Consider the following 25,271-nt stretch of genomic DNA (forward strand, 5'->3'; position numbering starts at 1 on the left):
AGAATTCACTGAGCCACAGTGTTGGGTCCTAGCTCTTCTTTTTCTAGAGCTCAGATTCGATGTTGTTTTATTGCCTCGTCGACTTCAGCTGCGCTGACAGGTGGAGCTGGTCCAAATGTCGGCAATGATAGGGGGAGTAGAGGATGAGCAAATTTTTCAGTTGATATCTGCTCGAAGTATTCGCCATCTATACGTCGCGGCTCGACGGTTGGTAAGCAAAGTACCGTTTTTGTCATTAACGCAACAAAAGTGTTCGATATCCTGTGTGCGTTCGTTTCGCCTTTTGGCAAGCCGATACAGATCTCTCTCGTCATCCCGAGTGTCCAGTCCATTGCAAAGATTTTTGTAATGGTCCGCTCGGTTGACAACGATCGTTTTCTTTGCTTTCCGGTTGGTATTCTGATAAATTTGCCAATTAGCAGGCGTTTTATCGTTGAGAAACTTGAGGTAGAGGCGTTTCTTTTCACGGACCTTCATTTCAACATCGTCACTCCAAAGCCAAGTATCTCGGTTGATGTACCACTTACTCGCCTTGGTGACATCGAGGGAAGTAGAGGCCACTTTGTGTATCGTGCCTTTCGTTTGGTTCCACGATTCTTCCACATTCGCGATGGTTTGTAATCGCGTAAGTGAGATCATTTCTTCTTCACGAAATCGCCACTATTTAATGCGCGGTGGGGCAGTGCATTCCTCACGCTGGCTGGCTTAATTCTCAGGGCGGCAATAAACAGCCGATGGTCCCATAGGGAACGGCTTTGCAGGAGTAGATCAATTTTAATAAAGTTTTGTTTCATTCAAAATCTCGAAAATAACTGCAGGTGGAATTATCTAGATGAATACCTGAGACTGTCATTCCAAAATGATACTCGTACTAAAGAAAAATTTCAAGAAATATCTTTTTAAGTTCATAAATAAAACCAAGTACATCAAATACCAATTTGATATCTGCAAATTCTTTGCCCTCAACACAAGATAATATATGCCTGTATATGTTACATGACTAAAAATAGATTTTACCTGTTTAAATGCATGAGTTCCCAATATTTACGTTTAAAATTTGAATTGTTTTTCTATATGCAACTGTATAGTATTTCTGGAGAGAATTGAATTTTAAATGTATTCGCCGGAATCCATAATCGGTTTGCTAAGGACACCCCAGACAAAAAAATTCCATTTTCGACTTCGGAATATATGGAAATGTGGATTAAACTTTCCAGACGGATAAGTTCACACTCGATTCACTCGATTGCTAGATACTTCGAAGAAGCGATAATAGATTCTGGGTAGGCGCATTCCTGATTCGATTTGTTTTACGTTTCGGTTCAATGAGTTAAACTTTAAAAAGGATGAAATATGCAGATTTTGTTTGTATCAGAGCAAGTCAAGGCTAAAGGCTTGAAATATAAAGGAAAGTTTATATGATGAAACAAATATTTCTATACAAATACGCCGGCAACTCCAGATACGTATATGTATGAATGGGGATGTATACAATTATGCGAAAAACGAACGAAATGTGAATCTTAAGGAAAATCTATGACAAACTGGAATTAATTTCAATGGCATTCTGCTTCACTTACAAAGTGGCGCAAATTATTTTCAGTGGGGTGGAGGAGCCGAATCAAAAGCCCCGATTTTCAAATGCCTTTGTAATATTTCTGGGGGGGGAGGGAGACGGTTGGAATAACTTTTATACTAATGTCCAAATGTCAGCTGGGAAAAGCAACTGCACGAGACCGTCTGCAAGTCTAATTTCAAGGAAGCAAATGTTGAACTTTGAAGCGCGAGATGACCTCCTTTCAACCACATTACAAAATTGCGAAGGTCGCATTTCTTTGAAAACTTATGGCTGTTGAGGTGGTATTTTGATATCATTATGGTAGAATGCTAACTCCACCTCCGGAAGGGAGATCTAGGAGGTAAAGTCAAATCCTTCCTCTCTAATTATGTTGAAGAAACACGGTTGCCACAACTTAAAAAGTTATGGTGCAATTTTCATTCCGCGGGAGGCAGCCGTATCATCTTCTTATTCTGGATATATGACCAACTAGTGAATCATCGCCAGTGAGAATGCCGCAACATTTCTGTAAATCTTCTTTCTTTTGGACAGGATAGGCTTTCGCGGTATGCTTGTAAGCTTGTAACAGGAAAAGTTTGGTGTGTCTAGCAGCATTTAGCATTTGTTACCAGCCTTTGAAAGCAGCATAAGCCATTTTGCTAAGGCTTCCGAGATTTTATTTTCCTCTACACCATAATGACCAGATGTACCCAGAGTAGTTCCAGTTTCTACATTCCGGAACGATTTTCGAGGTGATCAAAGGATTACTTAACACCAATAGTACAGCCTGGCTATCACTGCCTATTGCGAATTGCCTGCCCTCCAACCGCTCGTCATTCACCCAGGTAGCGGCTCTTGCATTTGAGTAATGCATCTAGAGCTGCGCCGGGTGTTATGCTCATGGCTCCAGTAATACCCAGACAGTTCCTTATGTCGAAGTAAAGTTCTGCCTGCGCAGCCCATAGGCTGTGAGAGCACGTTTCATCTTTGCGCTCTAGATGGCATTCTTACCTAGAATGACTCCCAGATATTTCATTTCTTCGCAGAGTTGAAGGGCTATAGACCATTTAGTAAACAATACCCGCATGGTTTTATTTGGATTTAGCGAAAGTGCATCCCTGAGGCACCTGTTATCAATCCAATTAACGACGCTTTGTTTAATTCTACACACCGTTATAAGACCCCAACCAAAAGGTAGCATAGCGACATCATCAGCATAAACTTGGGCGTTTATTGGCCCTTTAGTTCCTCACGTGCCGTTCATCAAAAGTGTACATGACCTTTACCCCGGCAAATTTAGCGGTTCGCATATTAGTGAGTCAATCAACATACTTCTCAGAAGGTGCGATAGCATACCTCCTTGGGGTAGCCTTTCGTTGTTTCTATTGTTAGGTACCAGACGAGACTCACCTTAGCACACATGTAGCTAGTGTTAGCATAGCATAGACGAGCTTAATTTGAATTCCTTTCACACTTCTAGTTTCTTGGTCCCTAACCCTAAATCACCTAAGCAATTTATTCATATATATATATATATTTATATTATTTATTTTTTGGATGTTTTTATTTAATCTTTAATATTATATAATGCCTTCTTCCGGACTCCAAAAAATTCTTTCCAATAAAGACAAGCAGTTGTTTACTCCACCGAAGAACTCACTCATCACAACACCCCAGTCTAGACCTCATTTCATTTACAGCGTCATCACACTAAATCACTATCTAGAACGTCTTGATAGCAACTAGCAACCCACTCATTCGGGCGGGGTAATATACGTTTACTTATCCGTAACGAGCAACTTTACACTCCGCCTTTACTCCTTAACGAAAAATGTTATTGCTGATATCTATTTATGACTTTTCTTATATTTTTCGTTGTACGCTTGCTTTCTTCTCGGTCTCCCGATGAATGCGATCAGGTGTGGAGTGCTACGATACAGGTGCAGGCATGAGATGTGGACATTGCCCTTCTGGATACGTCGGTGATGGACGAACATGTAAACCAGGATATACGTGCGCCGAAAGACCGTGTTTTGCGTAAGTACATAAACAACAAATCAATCACTTTATAAATCGGCAAGTTGCTTTGCAACAAATCTTTGCTAATTTGGGCACGTAACAAAAGAATCTGAACATTTTAATTACATTCATAGTTGGGGTTTGAAACTGAATTTCATTGGTAAATAGAAACTTTTATCACTGGATATTGTTGCAGCGCATCAACCAGGTTTTTTACTGCCCAAAGCTCTAATCATTTGGAACTGTAGGTACTTGAAAAATTTGTACGAAGCGCAAGTAGTCAATTTCATTTGGGATGCCTATTTGCGCGCATCCGCATTAAATATTTCTTTCATTCTAAGTATGTTCTCAGAAAAGTTAATGAGTACCTGCATTCATTAATCACCGGGTCGTACGTTGATTGAAAGTTTTATGGCGACATTGAAAATACACAAATTGCCCTAAGTCAACATGTAACTTCTTAGGATGAGTTAGAATAAATATTTATGTTATCTTACATACGCTCCTAAACACAATAAGAATGCTTCTTATTAGCACTTTGAATGCGGGGGTACCGTAGATATTACTGATAGGAGAGGAGTTTTGTGCCGACACGCTATTTTTGGAAGTATATATTTTTGGCACAGGATTAAATCACGATATATGTACACTCGAAATTGTAGAAATAGTCTGCTTGGCAGATGCGTGATAGTATACCCTCTACAATTCAGACAATTGACGGATTTATCTCACTCATGAAGTAAGAAATTTATTAAGATTTGTTCTAATAGTCCTCAATCTGCCTAGTAAAAGTTGAGAAACTCCCTTGAGATCCCTCCTTATTTTTCGAAATATCCCGCATGTAATATCATTCATCCAGCCGTTTCGGTTCAGTTTATTAAACTGATGATACAATATTCGAAGTGCAGTCAAACTATGTTTCGCTTAATAGAACCACCATAAGAAAAAGGTTAATAAAACCTCGGTCACACCGGCCGTTTATTTCGGAATCTCAAATGATTTCCTTGTCAAGGACTGTATCGGAAATTGTGAACGATTTCAATTAAATACTTCGAAAGGGTATTTAAACGTTTAATGAATTCGGCCCATAATTATATGGCTTTCTGTTTATTAAAAACTTGCGTTTCGGGAGAAACTGTACGCGTTTGTGTCTACGCCACCTGAACCCCTGGGTAATTCGATCCTGAATGTCTACTCTCGGAGTGAGTATATCCTTCTTAGAAGCTCAGAGCTTGCCAGGCGCTGGCTTGTTGTACGCCCAGCTAAAGCTAATTTGAGTGAGAGATCCCGTCCCCGGTAGGCGCAGGAGATATTCAATTAGGTGCACCTAGTTGAGCCCCTTTCCATGTTGTTATTCCCGCCGCCCCTTCTTCCCATTGCAAAGTTTGCATATTTTATAGACAATCCTCGTATGCAAATGCTTCCATAGAGGACAGTAACCAGTTCTTGAACCTTTCAGGATCTCCATTTCAATCCTGTTCGGCTGTTTTGCATCGAAGACTTCTCTCTATGGATTCCAATTCTCCTTAGACATCGAGATATTGACTTTGGAATCCTGGCCGAACTCTGGTGAACCCACAATCATCTCCCATTTTCAGAGTTAGTTTAATGATTTCATGTATGATATTTCTATTCATGTACCGTAAGTATCGACAAACCTGTCTGTGCCCATACACAGAAAGTACTAACAAACCATCTTTTTGAAGTCTGTACGCTGCAAGCCTCTTAATTTGTTATAAGTTCCAGTGCTCTTTTGAGCCGGATTAAGTTCTTTGTGGGTTTCCTCTGCTCTACATTTAGTCACCGTACAAGAGCTCTCTAGACAAGTACAGATCTTACCAATAGGGCACAATGAAATACAAAAGTTGATTTTACCCATAGTTCTTCACCTGAGACTTTTTTTCAACTTTTCATTTGTTTCCTGTTACCTTAGGATCTATGTAAGAAATGCATCAACCATTATTTTTCGCACCATGTGTTATCGTGAGCGGCTAATTTCCAAGGTGCAATAAAACAGCGGAAGGGGTGCCTTGAGACAACTAGGAAAACAAACTATTTCTCTAATTAATTAACTTAAAGCCGTAAGAAAAGGCATCTGGAATAAAAAATAAATTCAACTGGTCCTACTGAGGCACAAACACCAAATCATTCTACATTTAGCCCATGTTCAAATTGTTGAAATCGATCTCGAATGAAATTCATCCTCAGCCGCAGACGCATTTTCCAACAGCATCATAATGTCTGTGGCATTAACGGAGGCCACATCATCTACAGGAGAGCTCCGAAATTGTTGCATTTCCGGTATCGTAGAAATTTGACTTCGTAGTCTTCCTAATCGACTTTTATCTTGGTGATTCGATCAACGCACAGTGATCGGAATTAAGAAAATTTTGGCATAAATTAGACCCATGAAATTACAAAGTTGTGACTTGAGACATTAAATAATAACGCCATATATAAGGACACGACAAAATTTCAGACTGATTAGACCACGCCCGCCATCAAGAATTGCTACTTTTAATGAGCTTGACTTACACTAACTTATAAGTAATATCATATACAAATAAGCGGTATTTGATAAATCCTTGATTATTTACATTAATAATATATAATAAAACAGTTTGAGAAGTTCAAATTTTTTTTCAACAATCTTTTTTCTTTTATTTATCAAACGATTTGCATCAGATTCGGAATCAGAATCAGAAGACACCTCCGTTTTGCGACGAAATCCACCAATTTGATATCCCTAAGAACTGTCTGGAGTCCTGACCTACGCCATCACTCCATCTCAGGTAGGGTCTGCCTCGTTCTCTTTCCACGCTGGATCATACTCATCCACATGGATTAGGTAACCCGCCCACCGCAACCTATTGAGCCGGATTTTATCCAGAACCAGACGGTCGTGGTATTGCTCACAGATTTCGCCGTTATGGCTACGGAATCTTAGACCATTGTTGATGTTAAGTATTCTTGAGAGTGACCCTGCTGCTTTTATCTAGCCTCGCAGATTGGTCAGGGTCAGTCTAATCAGTCTTATCAATTTCGTTCGGATACCGGATTCCCCCATTGCCATGTACAGTTTAACCCTGGCTATGATGTTATAGGCGATTTTAAGTCGATGAAAAGAGGTGCAACTGATGCCCATATTCCAGCCTCCAGCATCTTTTATTTGGGCTAATGATTTTCTGGGCTATCCAGCTTAACGAAATAGTCGAGAATATCCATATTACCATCTATCACATCTCAGCAACATGATATCTCTATAATTGCTGCACTGTGTGATATGCCCCTTTTTATATATGGGACAGATAATGCCTCGTTGCAAGTCATCAGGTGTTGATTCGCTGTCCCACACCTTGAGCATCGGTTAATGAACCCTTGGTGCAGTTGGTTGTCTCCATATTTAAGCCATGCGGCTGTAATTCCATCGGCTCCTGGCGACTTATGTTTTTTAAGCCGGTAGATTGCACGGACTGTTTCTTCTATGCTTGGTAGTGGCAATAATTGTCCGTCGTCTTCAGTAGGCGTCCCGCCAATATTTTGATTGTTGCGCAATCCATCAAAATACTCAATCCATCGTTCCAATGTGCCTGTTCTGTCGGAAGATTCCCTCCTTGCCTCGGCTGGATGAACATCGAGGCTTCATCCTACTGACTTCTTGGTAAAACTTGCGCTTGCTCCGAATACTTTTCAAGTTCACAAACCTGTTGGTTTTCCAAGGCTTCCCTTTTCCGTCTGTGAAATCTCTTCTCTGCTCGACGGAGTTCATGGCAAATCTCTGTATGTTTGTGGCCTGATAATGCTCTTCAGGTGATTATGAAAACCATTTAATGGTGCTTCATCCCTGATCGGAGCACTATGCCAACGAGATAGTGATCTGAGTCTATATTGGCCCCCTATATGTTCTGAAATTCATCAATGCTGAGAGGTGGCGGTCAAATGACCGAAAATGATCCCGTCTGGAAAGGCCTACGTATGTTTGTAGACCACTTTCTGCGCAAACCAGGTACTTCCAACAACCGCTTCGTGCGATACTGCTCACTGAATAACCCGCAGTCCGTTATCATTGGTATCCCTATGAAAGCTATGGGAGCCATCGAATTGCTTTAATACGAACTCCGTCCGTACTTGACTGTTGAAATCTCCAAGTATGATTTTGATATTATACTTGGGACATTCTCCGAGGGTCCACACAACTGCCTAGTAGCAAGTATCCTTCTGCAACCCTGCAGTCTCCTCTGTAGGGGCGTGAACGTTTATAAGGCTTATATTTCTAAATTTGCCTCGCAAGCGCAGAATGCATAACCTTTCGCTTATATTTTCAAAGCCGACAACAGCAGGCTTCATTTTTTGAGCACTGGATGACCGCTATGGTATATAGTGTAGTGGCTCTTCTCCAGGAAACCGTTCCCTGTCCAGCGCATCTCTTGCAGCGCTGATACATATATCAGCCTTATATTGGGAAAAGGAATCGCCTAGCTGCTGAGCAGTATTCGGTTTGTACAAGGAAAGTCGCGGCCCAAATCTCGCTAGTAGCAGTGGGATTTGTATCGTGACTTGACATCGGTAACAAACCGACTCAGCTGTGGATGAGTACTTGAGTCAAATCAGGATAAAATGCCGGGCTAGCGAAATGATGACCACATTGCGTCCTACAGTGTACTGCAGTGTACCGTTACAGTCTTGAATGAAGTGCACTAACACACTTCGAGGCCCTGATCCAATATGGATTGTTTCGCCAATCATTATTACTATTATTACTGTTTTTTCTCAAACACCCAAGTCAACCTTTCCTTTGATTTTATTACTACTGGACTAATTGGAAGCGGATTTTGAAAAGACGCGTTATTATTTTATAACTTGCATTTCCTCCTGGGAGGTTTTTGGTATCATATTCTTCAAGATTTTATAAAAAATTGAGGATAATATTTCTTATATTCCAACCCCTAATTTGGCTTTTTTTCATATTCTGTTAACACTGTTCTCTCTCTGGCATTATAAGGGGTCAAAGCCAAGGACGACAAAACGCCAGGAGAAACTGATCACCAACTTGTTTGCAATGAGGCACGAAAATACCGATCGCAAAAGTGTTTTGCTAGATGAGTCGTATTTTTGATTATCCACTACTGGTTTGACTATTTGATATTTGTCACCAGAATTTGAGATTCAAAGGTGATGGTGTAGATTTGGTTTAATGAAGTTTGCTGAAAGCTCGATGGCAAAACCCGAGAAGGTCCAGTCCAAATAGGACTAAAACTTGGGATGAATGAAAACAATGAGATCAGCATAATGCTAAGGCTTTGTTTGATACTAAATTCCGTTTCATTTTAACAAGATATATTGTCACAATATATTATTAAGTCAGTCAATATATTTCGACGGCAAACCAAAGACTGAAAAGGGTTTAATGCGGGTGTTGCTAGGCAGCTGGACTTAGAAAAGTGTCACAAAAAAAACAATTATTATTATTATTAATTACCAGGTTGTAAGACAAAAATGGACGGATAATAGGTTCGATTTTAGTTTCCATTCCATTACACATTTACGGTTTGGTGCAGTGGAATAACACCAATCTGGAGGATACTGGCAGGCGGGTAAGGTATTTCTTACATGCAACATGCACCATAAAGCTGCTGAGTAGTCGAACATCGCGGCGTCATTCGATTTAAAAGGTGAGCTAGATGCGAAGATATCTACTACAGTTAAAAACACTGCCTTACGTTTATCAATGAAAAACAGTTTGGAGAATTTCACAAAGCCACATACCTGGCAAACAGTAACTTTCCTTCTTGAAACTTGAAAAGCAGAGTGGGACACTATGTCGAATGTAAGTCAGTCCAGTTGAAGAACCACATGTGCAAAAGTGGAATCTAATGACGGGGGAGGAGCACATCAAAAGCTGATTATTGTCACGCATCGGACCTTTCAATAAATAGTTAATTGGCGCTATACTTTCCTTTTCATCGATTCTGTGTGTTTCATTCTTAATTGAAATTTTGTCATAACATGGAAATTTCACGTTGAAGTATCATTTAGCGGTAAACTAGCATTTTATTATAAATACTCGCATACTCCGAGGACAATCTTGCAGAACTCCTGATACATCAGAATAGACCCAGTCTAGTACTGCTTTCAAAGGAAGGGCGAATGTGCTTCATAATCGACATAGTCAATAACTTTTAAAACTATACTATTGTGTCGAACGTCACTACAAATAACTTTCCCTCTATATTTCCCCCAGATACCTTCAAAGCTCACTTCTAATCTTCAATTCTATATGGATTTATGTATTGCTGTGTTTCAGAGAAAAATTGATTCAAGACTTGAAAAGCTGAATTGAAAAGCAAACGACGTTTTTCTTCTTCTCGACAACGACGATAATAAGCATTCTCAAGTAATATTCCCTACTGTAATGAGTGTGGGAGTATGTACACAAAGCTTGGACGTATAATGTGGCATAAGTGCGTCGATATGGCGGGGTAATGTGTTTCCAGCGAAGGGAAATGGCAGTTAAGTGGGTGCAGATTCGAATGAATTAAGATGTTCTATAATACTTAAAAAGTCTTGTACGGCTTATTCCATTATCTATACTGTTTCTGTAAGAGTTAATTCGAAAGGAGTGAAAACGTAGAAAACATTATGCTTCTATTAACAGCCCCAGCTACAACTCATCATCTTTAAAGACATGCACCACAACAATGTTCCTCAACCAATTTACGTATAAAGCGTCTCGTAACTATCTTTCCATAAGCCACGCCGCGCCAAGTGACTTTCTTAACAATTTTCATAAAAACTAAACCTCCTACGCACATAAAAGTTCCGAAGGAAAGTGCCACTCATAAATAACAGGATAAGAAGAAAATTGTAGTCAACTTCCAGGTGTGCACTGAACACAAGTTTTTCTTTTATACTGGCTGGAATCTGGTCCAACTAGAAGGTGCTAAACAACAATCCCCAACGGCTGGCTTGCACCCTATGCAAGTGAAAAATTTAACATAAGGTTGTCGCTATAGTCTTCAGGCTCGATATGAATGGATTTTCAATCACGTCAACATGATTTTTATCACCTCCCAAGGCAGATAAATTTCGTGTCAATCGTGGCATTCATTTTTATTGGAGTGTAAAAAGTGGATGTGAGACAAATACAGGTCGCAATTGGAACTGCTTTGAGGGAGGTGTCCAGGGACTCAGATACCTTAAGGTGATGTTCAAGTGAGATGAAATATAAAGTAAGATTTCATTTTAATGGTGACGTTCTGGATAGTTTTCTAGGGAAAATAATATACCGGCAACTTCGTAGCCCGTTCGGATAATTTTGTAAAGGCGGCTTATGCAAATGAAAATTTAAACTGGACCATATTTGGCGATTAATGTTTAAATGTTGATATGCTTTTTTATATTCCGTAAATTCATTAATTTCAGAAATTTAGCTATATCTTTGCAAAAGTATTTTATTGTGAAATGAATAGATCGTATTACATAAAAATATTGATTCCAAATTGAACTATTAATTTTGATATTCATTAAAGTTGTGGGTGTAGTAACTTTAAAAGGCTTTCTTCTTTACTCTTGCACATTATTTTTTCGAACTAGTTTTGGCATTCTAAGGGATTAACCCCACCTTGGACTGAAAAAAATCGATCGTCAATTATATATATATGATAGCATTTTTTAGTATATCTATCTGAGAATACGTCCTTAAAATCTCAAATCTGATCGTTGAAAGAAAAGAATCGGTACCATAAATGACCTGAAGTTTAAACTTTTTGGTTCAGATGATCTGGTCCGCCACAATTTCGTCCATCGCAACATATTAAAATACATTTTTTCGCCAGTCGTTTGTAACATAACTTTATAAGATTTTTCAATGAAAAAAATTATGAATGTATGCACTTTAAGATGATATAATGATTGTTTAGAAAAGTTTTGTAATTTGCTTTAAAAAAAAATTCGAGAAAGTGGTCAATTTTTTGCACAACAAGAATAGAACCTATTCACAAAGGCAGAAGGAAAAAGAAAATGTTATCGATATATCGCGCTCAAATTGCGCCACAATTTCATAACTTCATGTTGCTTCCATATGCTAAGAATACCCGAAGTTTGAATGTCCTAACATTAGAATGATTTCCAAACTCGCAACCGAACCTATTAAATCATAGTTGGATTCGCACTTTGGGTATCTTCTATTTTCATTTTGAATTGTGTGAAGAGATACATAGCCACCCCAAGCAATATCCGGAAGTAAATAATCAGTAAACATAGTAAGCAATCCTTGTACATTCCCCTGTACTATATAAGTATTCTCCCTTGAATGATTATGGTTCTAGATATGCATATATATTTATTCGTTTTGAGAATATATTTAGTTAAAAAGCAATTTGATCAAAAGATTCTCGTACTGTATTCCAGTAACCCCTGATGTTCTTTCATGAACTGCTTTCCCTGAAATGGCAGCTGCATGTTACTATCTTCTTCTTTTTCTTCAGCCTTTGTCCCGTTCACATGCGGGATCGGCTCGTCGTGATCGGTTTCGCCTTTTGGGTCTATTAAATGCCTGATCTAGGTGCAATCCCGAGGCTTTTAAATCCTCATCCAGCATATCAGGCCACCGTTGTTTCGGCCTGCCTTTGGTCGTTTACAATCGATTTCGATGTTCAGACCAATCTTGGCAAGTGAATTCTCGTTAGCACGCATTACCATCGAAGACGCCTCTCTTGCAGTTTTTGCACGATCGGCGCAACCCCATAACCATCGCGGATATCCTCATTTCGCATCTGATCAAACCGTGTCGCGCTACTAGTCCAACCAAACATCTTCGTCTCCATTACCGCAAGACCCCCATCATTATCTTTTATATCGGCCAACACTCAAAACCATAGAGGGTGACAGTATGGACGAAATTGCGGTAAATTTTAGATTTGAGATATTCGTTGATACGTCAATCACAAAGAATACCAGTTGTGGAACGCCACTTCATCCAGGTTGCGTTAATGCGTGAAGCAATTTCATAACGCAGTTCTCCTTTGGTGATCCATGATCCGAGGTATTTAAATCGCTCAGATTTGGGCAAATCACTGTCGCTGAGTGATAGTGCATGTTACTATATTCCAGGTTATGTCTTCTGTGCCATTTTCACATAACTGAAGATTCCTTTCGTTTTCATTTCTGTGAAGAACATTAACCGAACTTCGAAAATGGACAACTTACTTCAAGAAATGTTTTGGAGGCCTGGTCGGTGCAGCACTTAAGGAACCAACACAATAATGATATTCCTATATGACACGTAATAATAATCGTTGACGCGACAATCCGATTTGATCTGGGGCCTGAAGTGTGTTAGAGCAATTCATTCACAACTATAACAGTCAGTGCACCTCCGGATTCCTGTACCCTGGAGAAGACAATTTGGTCACCATTACAGTCACCAGTGATTAGTGGCCGTGATTTGACTCAGATATTCCACTGGCAACGGTAAGATTTAAACGACGACTTTCGGTACGACAGCCTGACTCTATAACAACTGACCCATCCGGACATGACATCTAGGCTCCAAAATACCCTTATATGGATATTTTTTTATATAGTTGGTTCGCCTTTTACACAAAAAGATCGTGTCAAGTTTTCTCTCAATCCATCCTTGCGGGCCATTAGAAGAGGACAGAATAGAACAATAAATGAAATTAAAGGACCAGGCACGAACGGAAAAAGGAATAATGAAGAAAAAAACATGCCTCGAACAGACCACGCTATCAAAACGCTGACAGCAAACTCGGTCACTGGAGGTCATTAGCAATATGCGTCATGAAAGGTATAAATGGGCGCTTACCAGGACCGACACTACAACGACCTTTCCCAGCGCCTGCTTGGGACAATAGCACACTACCCGGTAAATTTAGTTAATACGCCCTAGCAATGGGACAACAAAATATTGCTCGGCGGGGGGAAGATTCTGGATTAGACCAGTGTGTTCATGTTAGCCACATCCCTCGCTATCCGGATGCACTCTTTTTTGCAGCTTGTATTGTATACTCATTATTATACTATTTACAGTAGTACAGTTCTGCTCTTATTTCAGTGTATAATCATTCAGATTGAAGGATCTCATGTCCGCATTTGTGGCGTTACTTCATTTTCTGCCCTTCTTTGAACCACGGATGGAACGATATATGCTCTAGAACAGTCAGGGAACTCATTTGATTGAGAAATCAAATAGCTTCTTATTGGGCAATGCTTCTTATTGGGCAACGCCCAATAAGAAGCTATTCTTTTTTCAGAATAATAGTAAATGCGGTACAAAGGGCAAGTAGGTTCGGGTGGTCGGGTTGGAGGATGAGTTTGAAGTGAGACATAATATTGCCACAAAATTATAAAGATGAATAAATTACAAGAGAGATGCTTAGACTCGATTATCGACTTAATACATCTGGTGCATTTGTGCCTCTTTACTAAGAAACTGAGTCGATTATCAGGCCGTCTTCCTCGATAGTGACAGCGTAGACATGCTTGGCTACTAAATCTCTAATCTAAGTATTAACTTCCGACATAATTGTTGAATTCTATTCTAAAAAAACCTTTTAGGGACATATTCTTCATATGACCTTATCGACTCTATTATCGACCGCGGCCAACTAGCCCAAGAGAGCTTCCGTTTAATTTTCCCTATTCCTTTTATAATACTCAAGCGCTAACCGATGCCGTAATAATGCTGATAATGGTTAAGTAAGTGAATCCTTTCTAACCAGCGGGTAGAAAATTCGTAAAGAGTTATGATTCTCCCGCTTAAAATGATTTCCCAGTTTTAACTTTTGCCCGGTCCCAATCGTAGACAGTAGTTTTCTTCTAAAATATTATTCGTTATAATTTTTCGATTCGATATCCTGTTTAAATAGCTCCAGAATTTCATTCACCAACAAATTTTTTTCGCACATATTTTATTTAACGCGAAAAAATCGTGATGAAGATCATGGATTCTTGTGTTCGTAGAAACAGGTCGTGACACTGAAAACTGGGCGCTTAGGGTATAAAGGCTTTCTGTTCATCTTATGTGAGAAACTCTCTATGCACGGTTTTCCATTCGTGCATAACTAAAATGCATGCAACGCATCTTCACGAACTTCCACTTTACTCCGTGTACAAAAGTACATATATACACTTAAAGAAAATACCACTCGTACTAACGTACACACATGTCTATTCTATTGGACATATATGTACACACACATTACTGTCCCGACTAATTCATACAGATTTACTAAAATTTGCGAAACTGTGACCTTCTATAACTTTGTTAATAGTAGTTGGCTTTCGAATTCGAAAACTCTGACTTAAACAAAAAATGTTTGCCTAAAAGATAAGTGCGTTAACATTAATAACAAATAAGCTGGGCCCTTCAAGTATGATATGAAAATATTTGATTGGACATCTGTGCCATTTATACTATTCATTTTAATATAGTGTAATACTCACATTCAAAGAGGAGGACATTTCGGAGCCTGGACAACGTATAGCGGTAACTCCGTGATTCTTTTAGATTTTTCGGTTTGGTAACTCCTGAGAATGGCTCCGTGAAAGGATTGATCAATTTTCAGTCCCGCGATTCCCCTTTTTGCACTAACTACGGCCAGCTTTGGAAAGTACCAATCGATACCTGTCATTTGATACCTCACATCACTATGTTCAGTGAAAAAATGTATGTTTGAACCCCCCAACTCGATTTAGAACTTTACTGCATTCGTGAAGGTTCATAGCTCCCACTTTTCAGTCTTATTTCATAACAAAAGGAGTAACCGTTTCGGAGAAAATGCATGCGACAGGCAGACAATCAGACACGGCAGTAAACCGATTTTAATAACGGAGTGAGTACGGAATAATGCATGAAGGTACCGGCCGAAAAACACTTAAGTCCGCAATATACGTAGTGGTAGCAGGCATCTTAAAAAATGGTTCACTTCGGGCAAGAACTCGAGTATCCTAATAAGAGGTCTAGTTTCACAAGAAAGGCTTTGAATCGGCAAGGTTGCTGGGCAGATTTGAAACACGGCATTTTATGTTAACAAACAAACTTTAAATAATAATAATCGTTGTTGCAACAATCCAATTGGATCAGGGCCTTGAAGTGTGTTAGAGCACTTCATTCAAAATCGTAATGGTACACTACAATACACTGTAGGAGACAATGAAATTATTACTTTGATTGCACTCAGGCGCAATCACTGTCAACGGCAATGACCTGTCCCGAACTGAGCGATTTAAATATCTCGGGTCAATGCTATCAGCCAATAACGCCTCGAAAACATATCTTGAAGCAAGTTATCCATTTTCGAAGTTTGGTTAATGTTCTTCACAGAAATGAAAACGATTTCAATTTTCAAGCCTTGAAGGGAACCTTCAGTTATGTGAAAATGACACAGAAGGCATAACCTGGAATATAGTAACATGCACAATTACTGTCAGCGACAGTGTTCTGCCCAGAACTGAGCGATTTAAATACCTCGGATCATGGATCATCAATGGAGAACCGCGTTATGAAATGCTCTCACATTAACGCAACTTGGATAAAGTGGCGTTCCACAACTGGTGTTCTTTGTAATCAACGTATCAACGAACATCTTAAATCTAAAATTCATCGCAATGTCGTCCGTCCTGCCACTTTCTATGGTTCTGAGTGTTGGCCCACTATAAAAGACAATGAACGGCGTCTTGCGGTAATTGAGAGGAACATGTTTGGTTGGACTAGTGGCGTGACATGTTTTGATCACATCCAAAATGAGGGTGTCCGCAATCGATATATGGGATTGCATCGATGGAAAAACTGCAAGATAAGTAGGTCACGTAATTCGCACTAACGAGAATTCACTTGCCAAAATTGGTCTGAACATCGAAGTCGATTGTAAACGACCAAACGGCAGGCCGAAGCAACGATGACTGGATATGCTGGATGGGGCTCGCGAGACTTTTAGATTGCATCCAGATCAGGAATTAGATAGAATAAAATGGCGAAACCGATCACGACGAGCCGACCCCGCTTGCGAACGGGGCAAAGTCTGAAGAAAAAGAAGATTTGACTCAGGTACTCATTCACAGCTGAGACGACTGGTGTCCGACATCCAGTCACGATAGCAAATCCCTCTGCTACCAGTGACATTTGAACCGCGACCTTCCGCTACGGCAGCCCAGCGCTCTAACCACTTGAGCCATCTGGACACACAAATTTTTGGCACATCAAAATCTATAAATGCTTGGCTACGAATCGTTTTGAATTTATAACGTTGACAAATAATGTATGAAGAACCTACTTCTCCCTAGCAGTTTTTAAAAGTTTGTGTGAAACAGAACTTGCTTAGAATCGACTGAATGTCTGTCTGACCGTCTGTCTGTTTGTTACACACAAAATATATTCATAAACGGTTAAGGCTATTGTCACAAAATTTGGTGAGACCATTTGGCCTCTGAATCCCTTTATATATAGTCTTGGCGTCATCTGTTAAGTTTAAGAGAGTGTAATGATAAGTATGGAGATAGGAGATCAAGTCGATCCCTTGAGTGGCCGATAACGACCTAGAGGGCAGAGCTATCCCAAAAAGCTAAAATAATTTGGGAAAATTTGACCGTGAAGGTCCGCCCACGAAGATTGCAGCTCTATCAAAGCTCTCGGTCGACACGTTCTTGCACGCCTCTGTGCTAGCCAGGCTCGGGAATGTGGGGGGGTCCTTTGAGCGCTTTGATCCCTCACGCTTCATTACTTAAAACAACGTGTCTTTACCGGTGCGTGGGTCCGCACCGGATTTTAAAATCGAATTTTTCGTAGGAATTCGCGACGGCCTATCGAATAAAACCAGAACGCGAGCTAAATTGGAAAATAAAAATAAAAAAAAACGGCTCGACCGCGCGCGTGGAGCCGTTTGTCTCCGGACCCGAGTGCCGCGATCAAGTAGTGGAAAATCCACGACGGATCGCCTTCCCGATTGCCGTCCCTTCCGCCTCAGATCTTGAACAAGGCGCGGCCGGTGAGGTTCCCACCCTTCCTCGACATCCTCCGGCCAGTTATTCTTTTAGAGGATGTCCCTTTTCATGAGAATTCCGCGGGAGTAAGGAGGAACTAAGGGGAGGGAGTCCTCAAACTACTTCCGATTATTCCAACATTATTTATACAATTCCGTAAGATTTATTATAAACACCACAAATGAAAATAAAAATAAACAGTGGTTCAAATTCAAAAGAAATAAATAAAAAAAAAAAAAATACTAAAACAAGTGAAAAAAAAATAAATAAAAATAAAAAGAAAGTAAAAATAAAGAAAAAAAGGAAATTCAAACAATTACTCACTCTAGTCGTCACGCCGAGCTCGGTTGGCGGCTGGTGTAACAGGTTCTAGAAAAAATTTTTATAAAAAAAAACAATTAAGTACAATTAATCATGAATATACATATATGTGTATATATGTGTTAATATATATATGTAACACTTGTCATCCAGCAGGCGTATTGCTTAAACTCTTACTGAAACGATGATTATATTATGTTCGAATTCACCTGTTTCCTAGCTGTTCAAAATCTGTCTCTTTCCATTAATGAAAATTTTTTCCGGAATTTATCCCCAACGTTTGAAAATGAACCAATCCCGTCACAACGCAAAGCACTCTACTTTCTTGCCCTAAATCACTGTGCATTTATCATTTGTTACCAATTGAACGATTTGTCCATGATTTGAAATTATTCACGGAATTTTCTTTCTCTCGCGAAAACCTTCACATGTTCCGGATCTTCTTCTCTTCTCTCCACGACTTTAAAAATTCACATTTTTGCTCCTCTTTTTCTTCTCATCTCCTTTCCTTCTCAGTACCCGCGGCACCTTCCTTCTCCAAGTCCACCAGACCTCCTCAAGATCAAAAACTTCACTCCTCCAGATCAAAAATCTCACTCCTCCAGATCAAAAACCTCACTCCTCCAGATCAAAAACCTCACTCCTCCAGATCAAAAACCTCACTCTTCCAGATCAAAAACCTCACTCCTCCAGATCAAAAACCTCACTACTCGTTTTTCCTTCCCGCCAAAAACCTTCTCCCAGCAACATTCTCGCTGCCTTTGTTCGTGCACCGCTTCTATTCCCGCTACATAGCCTTTCTCACTCGCTAGGCAATGTTGCGGCAACATGCGCATGCGCCTGCGGATGCGGCAAATCATTCCCCTCCTGTCAAGATCAATTCGCTTGAATACATTGAATAATGTGCAATCTGCGGCGAACTTTAAGGCAATTGCACACTATTAAATGCATTGTTTAAGCAAATTGATTAAGAAAGAGCCGAATGAAATTCCGCTCCCGTCGCGCAGCCGCGGTCACTACAGGGCAGCTGGGTTTTCGAGACCCGCTCGAGGAAAGAAAGCTGAAGACCAGTGAGGGCCTCACTGCTGATAGCGGCTGGGTGTTGGCGGTTACAAGGAAAGGTAGACCGAGATCCAAACCCACATTAGGCCTTGAGGTCCTTCGCGTGAGCGATGCCCAGGTTACGACCCTCCATGTCCTCCAGCTCGTATTGAACCGTTCCGACTCGACCGATGACCTTCGCCTTCACGAACTTCTGATCCAATTTGGCATTATATCGTTTTACTGCACTGCTTAAGTTGAAGAGACGCTTATACACGATATCTCCGACCTGAAATTCACGAGCTCGGGATCGCAAGTTGTAACCCCTTTCCTGTGTCTCTCTTGCCTGAAGGATTCGCCCTTGAACCTCTGCTCTCAGAATAGCAAGTTTATCCTGAGAACAGATCTCCAAGGTCGCATCAGGTAAGGCGTTCAGGCGTCGTAAAAGGGCGTAGGTACTCCCATGGGTGACCATGCTTTGCCCAAAAACGACGTGATAGGGTGATGTCCCTATCGAAACGTGTTTCGCTGAACGCAAGGCACAGTTGATGGATGACAACTTGTTATCCCAATCTCTTTGATCAGGACCGATATAAGCGCGTATAGCAGCCAACAGTGAGCGATTCACTCGCTCCGAGGCGTTTGCCTGCGGGGAGTATAAAGCGGTGTAAATGTGTTGAATGCCATACTGGTTCAGAAGATCGTTGAAAGCCACGGATTTGAACTGTACCCCATTATCAGATGTGATCGACTCAGGGATTCCAAACACATGAAAGATTCTCTTCTCCAAGTATTCGGTCAGCACGTTTGCGGTAAACCGTTTAATCGGCTCCACAAATGAAAACTTTGAGAGAGAATCGAGAACGACTATTGCTCCGATATTTCCGGCGCGAGATCTGGGGTATGGGCCGATCAAATCGATATACAAACGTTGAAATACCCGATCGGAGATGAGCGCTTTTCCCATTAGAGGTTGGAGCGTTTGGTTGGGAGCTTTTGACGTCTTGCACGTTTCACAATTGCGGATATAGTCCTTGACCTGTGAAACCATTTTAGGCCAATAAAACCACAACCGCAGTCTACCCAAGGTTTTACCAACCCCCCCATGTGCACTCAAAGGATGATCATGGGCACGGGTGATCACCTCCATCGTCAGCTCCTCCGGAATCCAAAGCTTCCAAGCCTGTTGTTCTTGCATCTCATCTCCTGAAGCATGATTGGTTCGTTTGTATACCAATCCATCGCACACCTGCAGATCAGGGAGTTTGTTGGAATTCTCCCTAATACGCTCTATTAATTGCAAATAGTTCGCAGACCGAAAATGTGGTGAATTAAAATCCACGTCTGCGTTGTTCCCACTTCTCTCCAAAGCATCCACCTCCGCTGGTGAATACATTCGAGATAGAGAATCCGGGACCAGATGTTGTGATCCCTTCCTGTGCTTAATGATGAACGAGAATCCTTGAAGCTTCAATGCCCATCTGGCCAGTCTGCCGTGAAGGTCGGACTGGTTCATCAGCCATTTGAGCGAAGCGTGGTCAGTTACCACTTCGAATGTTGTGCCTTCAACATACGCTCGGAATTTGCGCACTGCCTCCACCGCTGCCAGACATTCTTGCTCAGTGACAGTGTAGTTTCGCTGAGGCTGTGTAAGCTTCTTCGACATATACGCTATAGGAACTTCATGTCCCTCCTCTGTCTTCTGCATCAGCACCGCTCCTATGCCATGTTGACTTGCGTCACAATGTATGGCGAAAGGCTTGGAGAAGTCGGGGCTGTGCAGAACTGGAGCCGAGGAGAGACTCGTTTTCAGAGCGTCGAAGGCCGAGATAGCTTCCTCAGACCAGCAAAACTGACGCTTCTTCTGAAGCATGTCTGTCAACGGTGCAGTCAGCGAAGCGTAATTTGGCACAAATCGCTGATACCACCCACACATCCCAAGAAACCGCCGCAGTTGCCTGACGGTTTTCGGCCGCGGAAAATCTTTGATGGCGTGTACCTTGTCGGGATCGGTACAAATCGTCCCGTTACCGATGATGTGCCCCAAGTATCGAACTTCCTTCATGACAAACTTGCTCTTCCGGATGTTCAACGTCAAGCCAGCGCGTCTCATACAGAGAGCCACTTCGCTTAAGAGCAGCAGGTGCTGGTCGAAGGTCTCTGTAATAAGCAGCAAGTCATCTAAATATACAAAGACTTGATGACGTAAGTGAGCAGGGATGACCTTATCCATCAGTCGTTGCATGGTTTGAGGTGCATTGCAGAGCCCAAACGGCATGGTCACAAACTGATAGAGTGGCCGACCTGGGACGGTGAAGGCAGTCTTATCCTTGGACGCCTCATCCAGAGGAATTTGCCAGAACGCATCCTTCAGATCTAGACTCGTAATGAATCTAGCCTTCGGGAGACGACTGAAAATCCCCTCGATGAGAGGTAAAGGATAAGCGTCCTTCACTGTTACACTATTCACTTTACGTGCATCAAGGCAAAGTCGCACTTTACCAGGTTTCACCACAAGGGTAACTGGCGAAGACCAGGCGCTTTGCGATTCTTCGATGACTCCCAAAGCCAGCATCCTATCAATCTCTTCGTAGAGGAGCTTTTCGATGGCGGGAGAGACTGAGAAGTGTCTCTGTTTAATCGGTTTGTTACCGCCGACATCGATGACGTGTGTCGTAAGACTTGTACGTCCTAAGCCCTCCGACTCGAAAGATGGAAAACTGCCAATGACAGCCTCGAGCCTTGCTCGCTGGTGTGTCGTCAACTGGTGTTGATTGACGTTCTCAACATTTTCGATGGAACAAATGGAAGGTACAAATAAGTCCTGTGCGAGATCGAACTTGCGCACAAAATCAGCTCCAAGGTAAAGATTTTGCGTTAACGACGGGATAAGGAGGAACGACATCGATTCCGTCCGATCACGAAACGTGATGTCGGCTGACACTCTGCCTACTGTCGAGTGGTTAGTCCCGTCAGCTGTCCTGAGATCGATGCGTAATCTCTCCCACTTGTACCGACCGTCGTTAATAATTTTTCGGGCGAAATCCGAAGCTAAACAACTTACAGTGGCTCCGGTATCAATCAGTCCTGAAACACGCTCACCCAAGACTGTGACATCCGCATACGGGCGAATATCATTATTGGGCCGACTCGTGAGAATGGCAGAGTAGTAAAGACGACGGTTGCGCATTATTCGCATCCAATATTGGCGTAAGCGAAGAGTTGAGCGCTTCGGTTTTTTCGTCGCCATCTCTGCTACTCCAAAGATTCGTTCTCTGGCCGCTTGATATTGTTGCAGTCTTACGTGCAACGGCCTCAGAACCGAAAGCATCGGTTTCCTTGAAACAATTGGTGGTGGGGTCAAATCCGGATAGGTCATATCTATTTTGTCGGACCGCTTCAACACGGTAACTTTCGGAGTTACTGTGGAAGACGTTGTCGCAACGCCTGCGCAGTCACGTGCGTCCAATGTAGGAACGCCCTGATGACTGGGGCTGGGCTCTGGAACTCGACAATTTGGACATACGGGCTTACGAGTGTTCAGGCGCCCGCAACCGAAACAAAAGACTTTGGGATCCTCCCAACAGTCTTCAAACAAATGTCCAATCTGCCGACAATTCCAGCAGACCAAGTCCAAATCTCGATTATGAATCTCAGACTGAGGATTTCCTGAGATGTTCTTTATGTCAACACCCTCTTCAGATTCAGCAGAATAGCTGTGTAATTGGTGAGAGAGCCTGCTTGAGAGACGTTCCTCTAAAATTTCGCTCTGCTGCACTAACTTACGCAGCTCGCGAACCGTACTAGCTGGAAAATAGAGCAGTTGCCTCTGAACGTCGGGTCTCAACCCACGACGTAGCAACTCTACCAATTTGTCTTCCGTTAAGGAATTTTCTAACCTATTGGCTAGCGAACGCACAGCTTTATAATAACTGTCGAAATCTTCGGATGAACCCTGCAAGCGGTCTCGCATCAGTTCAAGGATATCCCAGTCATCTAGAGAATCCTTAAACTCATGGCGAAGAGCCTCACGAAAAGAGGTCCACTCGATTCGTCCGACAGACTGGTGGTAGTCCCAGTACCAATCTGCTGCTCTGTCTCTGAAAAGCGTGTGTACATAAGTACACAGCAGGCCAAAATCCCCCTGTAGGGTTGTGTTGGTCAAAGCCTCCACGCGGAACAAGAATTGGTTGATGGGCAAAGTTTTTGATGTGCCATCAAAAACCAACTCCCAGGATGCCAAAATTGAATAAACACGATCCGCTGATTTTGTATTAAGCGGTCGTGCCTGGCATCCATACGGCAAATCGTCATCGTCAGAAACAGTAAAATCGTACATATAGTCGAGTCCGGATCTGTCGTCATGTCGTTGAAAGTTCTCGGATCCGGACCTATCGTCAAGTCCGTAAAAACCAATGTCACGTCTATGGTCATGTATGTAAAAATTGTCTTTATTATGTCCATAGTCACGTCTGTCTGAAAAATGCACTGCACGAGTTGAAGCAGGCTGATGTTGAGCTGCCTGATGCGCTGAGTGCGTGTTCGGGTTCGAGTCTCGAAGCGGGACAAATTGCTCTCGAACCAATCCTTCAACTCGTGGAGCGTCCGTCGCCCTAGCATCCCGCGTGGAAGGATCATCCCAACCCACAGGATCTCTCCTCGCCGCCTCATGCCACCGTCAGTCGTCACGGCGTATTGGCAGGTCAAGCTCAGCTGAGCTCCATTGACCTGGAGGTAGCGTGGAAGGAAGGCGATAAAGGTCGCGAGACCCGTGATCTCGTTGATGTGACATGTTGGTTAATAAAATTTAAAAAAAAATAAAATTGGAAACGACCAAAAGGAAGTCCAAGAAAAAGACGAAACGAAATTCCAAAGCGAAAAGAAGCAATAAATTGGAAAAAGAAACGAAGTATATAGAAAAAAGAGTAAAATGATCAAATCAAGCAAAAAGAAGAAATGAATAAAAAATAAAAAAAAAATAAGGCAAACTAAAGGAAATAAAAAAAATTAACTATATAATAATCTAAATCGAACGATAAGAAAAGAAAAGAAAGAAAAAGAAAAAAAATAATAATTACGAGGACTCCACTCTCTCCAAATTGTCAACTCCATATATTAACTCCCGCAGAACTCTCGGATGACCAAAATGCCATCCCAACCTCATAAATTTTCTCATCTGTGTGCAGAACTTCCACACACAGTGTTTTCCAAGAAGAGACAACAATCGAGTTGCTCCCCGTCGCAGAATATTAAATAAAAAGAACAAGCAAAAAGGGAACGCGAGAATTCAATCTTCCTCGTCTGGAGTCAGAGAACAAAGTGAAGATGAATCATTGAGGACGGAATGGCACAGCATATAGCCGACTACCTCCGTATTCCATCAAGGATCCATCTCACCCGTCACTTCATCCCTACGAAGAAGAAAGAATATGTAATTTTCTTCAAAATTCCGAAACGAAGAGATAGCCGTTTCACATTAAGGTAGGGAAGGACACTCCTCAGAAGCTCGGACGGCAATACCTTTCAGCTTATAGCCGCAAAGGCCCGTAGATCCAGAGACTTCTGGGAGGCAATCACCTACGAGACGTTAAGTCTCAAGACAAACACAACAAACGACTAGCTCTTATGGTATTCTACCAAGGATAGGGCAGGAAACACTACGTTACAAGGTGGGAAAGGAAATTGAGGCTTAGGAACACTTGCTTCCGGGGAAAAGGCGTGAAACCTAAGACTAGAAATCTGAAGACAAGTGTACGTGGAGCCTAGCCGGGAACAATATTGAGAATCTATTGATTCTCTATCCGACACCACCAAACGAAGTTGTGAGCCGGAATAGGCTATCTTCCACATGATTCAGGAAACCTGTAAATAATTAATTAGGCTTGAATCCAGGAAATGTTGGGCCCCACGTTGGGCGCCATTTGTAATAATAAGTATGGAGATAGGAGATCAAGTCGATCCCTTGAGTGGCCGATAACGACCTAGAGGGCAGAGCTATCCCAAAAAGCTAAAATAATTTGGTAAAATTTGACCGTGAAGGTCCGCCCACGAAGATTGCAGCTCTATCAAAGCTCTCGGTCGACACGTTCTTGCACGCCTCTGTGCTAGCCAGGCTCGGGAATGTGGGGGGGTCCTTTGAGCGCTTTGATCCCTCACGTTTCATTACTTAAAACAACGTGTCTTTACCGGTGCGTGGGTCCGCACCGGATTTTAAAATCGAATTTTTCGTAGGAATTCGCGACGGCCTATCGAATAAAACCAGAACGCGAGCTAAATTAGAAAATAAAAATAAAAAAAAACGGCTCGACCGCGCGCGTGGAGCCGTTTGTCT

At 41.8% G+C, this 25,271-nt stretch overlaps 1 protein-coding gene across 6 annotated transcripts in view; it reads left to right on the plus strand.

Moving 5' to 3' along the window:
• Positions 1–25,271, plus strand: part of LOC119651094 (cartilage oligomeric matrix protein) — a 213,232-nt gene that overhangs the window by 138,727 nt on the left and 49,234 nt on the right. For all 6 annotated transcript variants that reach the window (XM_038054447.1, XM_038054451.1, XM_038054448.1 and 3 more), the window contains exon 9: positions 3,478–3,595. In XM_038054447.1, coding sequence (XP_037910375.1) covers positions 3,478–3,595 — 118 coding nt within the window. The remainder of the gene's footprint in view (positions 1–3,477; positions 3,596–25,271) is intronic.

This window comes from Hermetia illucens, chromosome 3, assembly GCF_905115235.1.
Source record: "Hermetia illucens chromosome 3, iHerIll2.2.curated.20191125, whole genome shotgun sequence".
In the NCBI taxonomy this organism is placed as follows: domain Eukaryota; kingdom Metazoa; phylum Arthropoda; class Insecta; order Diptera; family Stratiomyidae; genus Hermetia; species Hermetia illucens.